This window comes from Silene latifolia, chromosome 3 (assembly GCF_048544455.1).
Source record: "Silene latifolia isolate original U9 population chromosome 3, ASM4854445v1, whole genome shotgun sequence".
NCBI classification, from domain to species: domain Eukaryota; kingdom Viridiplantae; phylum Streptophyta; class Magnoliopsida; order Caryophyllales; family Caryophyllaceae; genus Silene; species Silene latifolia.
In genome coordinates, this window is record NC_133528.1 from 16,075,584 (window position 1) to 16,081,372 (window position 5,789).

Consider the following 5,789-nt stretch of genomic DNA (forward strand, 5'->3'; position numbering starts at 1 on the left):
ATCATTATTCCCGGCGCCTTCATAGAAGTATTCGGAATAAGTTTTGTTCATGTTCTTCCATATGTAATCGGCATGGAATTCACTATTCTTTTTATACACCTCCGGATCGAATATACATCCTGTTCCACCCGCGGACAAACTCGATTTTGAAGCCGGAGCAGGATCCATGTTTTGTATGGGGAAAGAAGGCAGGCAAGTTTCATGGAGGTGACAGGTGAGGAGTGAAGGGTGCCTTAGGGTTTTTGTTTAAAGAAATAACGTGCTAAAATCGAAAGGTGAGGTCGCTCAATATATTTTTTTTTCGAGGTGATGACGTAGCATATGGTCCATCGAAATGGTAAGGTGACAGTGCTGATGTGGAATGCGGTTCGACGTACTATATATATAGTGAAAGTGACAACGTGGTACATACTTTAAGGTGATGACGTGGCATGTGGTACAAGGTGATGAGTTGGCGGTGATGATGTGGAATGCAGTTCAAGGTAATACGGTAAAAGTGACGACGTGACATACACTTTTAGGTGATGATGTGGCATGTGGTTTAAGATGATGATGTGACATAACGCATATATACATATATTTTCTCAAACAATATAAGTCATCAATAGCTATACAACAACGTGTATTTTAAAAGAGATATATTGTCTTGGTCCACCCGCTGTTTACGAGTCAAAACGGGTTCGGGTATCTTTCGGGTTCGGATTGAAAAACCCTGGTTGTTTGCGGGTTATTTACGAGTCGGGTTGTTTGCGGATTGAAAAAACCGGGTTGTTTGGATCAGATCGGGCTTTGACATATCTAGGCTTACTTATTCCTCTTTCGTGCCATGGTCGTACTTTGTTGAATGGATATCGTTTACATTACTAAACAACATTTTGTTTTTGCGCTATTGTACTAACTCTCCTCGATTAAATTATAATTTCGCTTGCGTTCTTTGATATTGACTTAGCATAAACAATCAATAATTAAATACATTATTGCTAATCTACTAGTTGTACTAATCCGGACTACTAATTATCATTACAATACTTGATTATGACGACCAATTCACAATCTAAGCCAAGGAATATGTCAAAATTTAGCAATGTAGTCCCAATTGGCAAGTGCTATTGAGTAAAGCAATTGGTGTTTGGTCATGTTCATTTCATCTTAAGATAACATGAGTTTTTTTATTAGAAAAACAAGTAGATTAGATTGGTTGTGTTTTCAATAGTACAGTAAAGCAATTGGCCTTTGGTTGAAAATTTAATTTCAATGGTAAATTACTAAATACTTTAAGACAATGGGCGGCTGATGACCCCTAAAAAGAGGGTTATTCAAAGATGAAAACGTTATTGTAACAATAATGCCAGTACGCCGCATACATAGGACTCGATGAATCGATGACAAAGACACTCAAATGTGTCGAACCTACAATTCGCAAATCACACACCATAAATTACATTCATTATTCATTATTCATTATTCATTATTCGACTGCAAGAATTAATAAAATTTCATCAAATTTCAGCATAATTATCCCCAGAAGACGACCCCAAAAGAGCATTTCCGAGATACTTGAGTAGTCCCATATTCAGTTCGGTCGCTTTGCTCACTGTCCAAGTGGTCGATACCTCCGGAGACCCCAAGACAAGGGGTGGCACAAATACTCCCTTATTAGAACCTTTAATTGCTGCCGAAATCCTGTCCCAGTTCCTCTCCAATATAAGAACCTTATCATCAGGATTAAACCCATTTGGAAAATTATTCAGTACCATCTGCTCGATATACTTGAATCGCGCTGCCTCAGATACCATTTGAATAGCAACCATCATAAACTTAGCTTCAGCTGGTACGCTACGCGCCTTCCCATTTACCGCATTAAGGTAAGTAACAAGTTTTCCAATCCCTAACCCGGCTTGTTTTCTAGTCGCTTTGGCTGCCTTTTCAAGCGATGCATAATTTTCTTGGTACTCTGTTATTTTTTGCTGATTTGCAGCACCCTTTGCCTCCGGGAATAGTTTGTCTAATTGAGCCGAAGTAATTTGACCATTGAAATAATAAGCCCGATTTACGTTTTTATCGTTCTTAGCCAGTAGCCCAACGACATACAAGTCGCTGCGTTTAAGGGCAAGAGACACAGTTCCTGCAGCAACTTTGAGGTCAATCCTGAGATATGTGGCAGTGGGTGCACCTATTACGGGTATACCAGTACCACCGTAGTTGAGCTTCGGATCCTTAACATCGGTTCGAATAGCGGTGAGAAAAGTCGAGTATCCAGCTTGGGTGGGATTAGCAAGGTCCAATGCGATTGCATTTGCTAACAAAGCCGATGATTGAAGGATAGTCCATGTTATTGTGACTATTAGCCAGGACTTCATTTTTTGTGTTTACCTGTTAATTAGCATTATTATATATAAATGATGTCATAAGTTAAGATCACTTATTTAGTGAGTCTAAGTTGACACAAAACATAATTTTACCCAAATCCAATCTAGATTAGTTATTATTGTTATGACTGATTTTATTATCGGGCACCCGATATGAAATATGATGACTAAAACATCGAGACATACTATAGGATACGGATTCAGGTTGGATGTCATCAAAACATAATTTTACCCAAATCCAAAGTTATTACTTTTTAAGGTGATGAAATTTTGTATCTTGAATTTAGGCTCTCGACTAGAATAATCCAAAGATTTCATTTAAAAGAATGAAAATAAAAATTAGATTATCAAGAGTAAATCAAAGATATAAACGTACCTAGTAACTCAGGTTGTACGTACGAACTTTTATTATAAGCTTTAAGAGAAGAAATGATATTTTGTTGTGTTTGTAATTTGTGCATGGAAGTCTTTCAAAGGTGGGCTTTTTATAAGCGCAAATTTTCATTTCAAATCATTGAATCCATTTGAAATTAAGACGGATAAAGTATTTGATCATTCACAAATTGTTGTGTAGGACTTAAATTTAGATAAGACTGGCCTAATAAATGAGGCCCATCAAAATTACGTAGTAAAAATATAAAATAATATTTTTATTTTAATAACTTAATATTATAAGTTGATAATATACATATTTAAATATGTTAGTTTTCAAAATAAGTTATAAAGTTATCAAAATAAAATAAAAAGCTGTATAAAGTAATGACATGTGCTTGGGCTTTCTCCTATTGAACCAGTCTTATGCTATAAGACGGTCCTATAGGAGAGTTGCTGTTAATTATATTTTTTTATCGCTAAATGATCACTACTACTTATTACCAAGTATAAAATGGTGATATTTTCTCGTCATAAGTTACCACTATACTGGAAAACAGGTAATCGATGTCGGGTTCATGTTAGGGTCAGGTGAGTTCGGGTTTGAAGCTTGCAAGAATTTGGGTCGGATCGGGTCATTTTGGGCTGGTTGTTAAAAATAACGGTCAATCAATGCGAAAATAAACATTCAGGTCGGGTTGATCAAGGCCCGGTCAATACGGGCTGATTCGGATCCTCAATTCAGAGTGGGAATCCATGTTATTCGAACGGATCATACGAGTCGAGTTAATTTTACCAGCTTCCGATAAGTGGGCCCATTTATCTGTTTCGATTCCAAATGAACTAGACGGGTACACCTAACTTACGTATCCCCGCGTCCCTCGTGCCATGTTACTCATATATCATTGAATAAATTGTCATTTTCATTACCAAAACAACAAATTTCTTGCATTATTGTAGTATAGTACTACTCTCTTTGTCAATGAAGTGTTATTCTCACTTTCATTGATATGGACAGTTAACACTGCATTTGGTGAGCAATAATTCAATGTATATATATAATATATCGTTATTAATCTACTACTAGTGCCACTAAAAAACCACTAAAAGCTTAAAATAATCTTTTTTGGTGCACACTTATATTGACTATGTAAAGTATGTACGATGTAGCCAAGGAATATGTTACTCCTTTCGCCCAGTTAATAAATTACAATTGATTTATATACGATTAGTATGTAAGGCAAGAAAAGAGGAACGAGTGTGTAGTTATTACAAAAATAAAAGCAACTTTACCAAAAAAAAAAAAAATAAAAGCAACTTGAAATGAGAAGGAAATATAACGGTCCTTACCCACATGGCTTGGTTTGTTTATTAAAAACGAAAAGTGTAAACTATTGACTGATACCCTTAAACATGAAAGTGTGACTATTGACCGGAACAGAGAGTAAAATTTATTATTGTTGTTGTACATCAAGTTCTAAGATAAGCTAAATAATTGATTCTTTCTGTTTCTTTTTTTAAACAAATAAATCTTTTTATTAATTTAAGTTATAACATGTAGTCCATACATAATATGTTAAATTTAATGAGATACAAATTTATAAAAAACAGAAAAAATAAATTCTCCATAATACAAATAACTCGGAAATTGATTTGCTTCATTTCTACACATCTTCTATCATATATATCGTTGATTTATAATACAACCTTTCATGAGGGGTCTTCCAATCTTACAATTAAGATTTGAAGATAATCAATTTTGTCTAACATGATAGATTCTAGTTAGCCAATAATCACAGAGTATTTGATCTTTTGTGAATTGTAAACTATCAAAGATTTAATTAAAAATTCTAATTATTAACTTCCCTATATAAAAAGAGAAAAATAATTAAAGGTATAAAATAAAAAATACAAAGTTAGTTTTCGGTTTTGCGCCAAAATTTCAAGGATACATATGTAATTTTATATCTCTTCAATTAAAATCAATATCTTAACTAAACTAAATTGATCATAATATCTTACCTCAAAACAATTTTATATACCAAACTGCTATAAAGTACTCATTTTCATAAAATAGTACATGAATTTCTTTGTTTTTTAGTGACTATCGATACTAAAATTTTTTGTAACAGATAGTTCGTAAATTAAGACCAAAATTCAAAAACTATGCCAATGAACAGACGAGCGAAGGTAGATTGGCCTAAGCTTGTCCTTAACAAATCAATTTATCCAAATTTTTGCAGGTCTGACTGCTACATTGTTTACCATTTCACCTATTTATTGCTATGTTATAAAACAACCATTGAACCATGGCTTCATCACGTATCAAACCACAATTATCACTACCAAGCTCTACCTTGTCACACCCACACAATTGAATCCATTGTCACTCTGCCTATAAATGTAGCACCGCACAATACGAGATCGGAAGCGAAACCCGACTCCGAATCAAGCCAAAATTGAGCAACAATGTTTTCAACCGTGACATCGATAACCACTACTTATCCATTAATCGATCCATCTTTCCACCACCATGTCTGTTGAGCTCCTTCTGAATATACAAATCTACATCATTTATGTGTTAACTATAGGATGTCAACAAGATGTGTAAATAAATAACAATCTTGTTTGTTGTAACGTCTTCTCTCCTAAAAAACTGGCAAAATGGCAGGATGATCATACTCATATTTTTTTTTACAATTAATTAGGAGTATAATATAAGTTCCTAAACTACCCTTTTCTACTAATTAGTTTGGAATTTAAATTTTAAGAGAGGGAAATAAAAATAGCTACGTAATTTACTATTATAACCTCAGTGGCACTTAATTTGGGTAGTACCGGTAGCGCTATCTCATTTTCCTAAAATAATAGGAAATAAATATAATTATTAGAGCTCAACCATCACCTTAAGGTTTTGGTTGTGATGATTTATCTATTCTAAAACTATCTTACTAGATATTATCATACCAAGTTATTATTCTGATCGAATTGATGATTTAAGTGTTAATTAAAATTAGCTAGAAAGAGTATTGTTAATGGATGATAAAC

The 5,789-nt window shown here is 34.0% G+C and overlaps 1 protein-coding gene across 1 annotated transcript; it reads right to left on the reverse strand.

Annotated features, from left to right (window-relative positions):
• Positions 1–1,294: 1,294 nt before the first annotated feature.
• On the reverse strand, positions 1,295–2,941 carry LOC141647293 (ribosome-inactivating protein saporin-7-like). The gene is made up of 2 exons (XM_074455426.1): positions 2,746–2,941; positions 1,295–2,373 (listed from the first exon to the last, which is right to left on the reverse strand). Exon 2 carries the CDS (start codon positions 2,358–2,360, stop codon positions 1,500–1,502), a length of 861 nt encoding a protein of 286 aa, XP_074311527.1. The 5' UTR covers positions 2,361–2,373; positions 2,746–2,941; the 3' UTR covers positions 1,295–1,499.
• Positions 2,942–5,789: the final 2,848 nt, after the last annotated feature.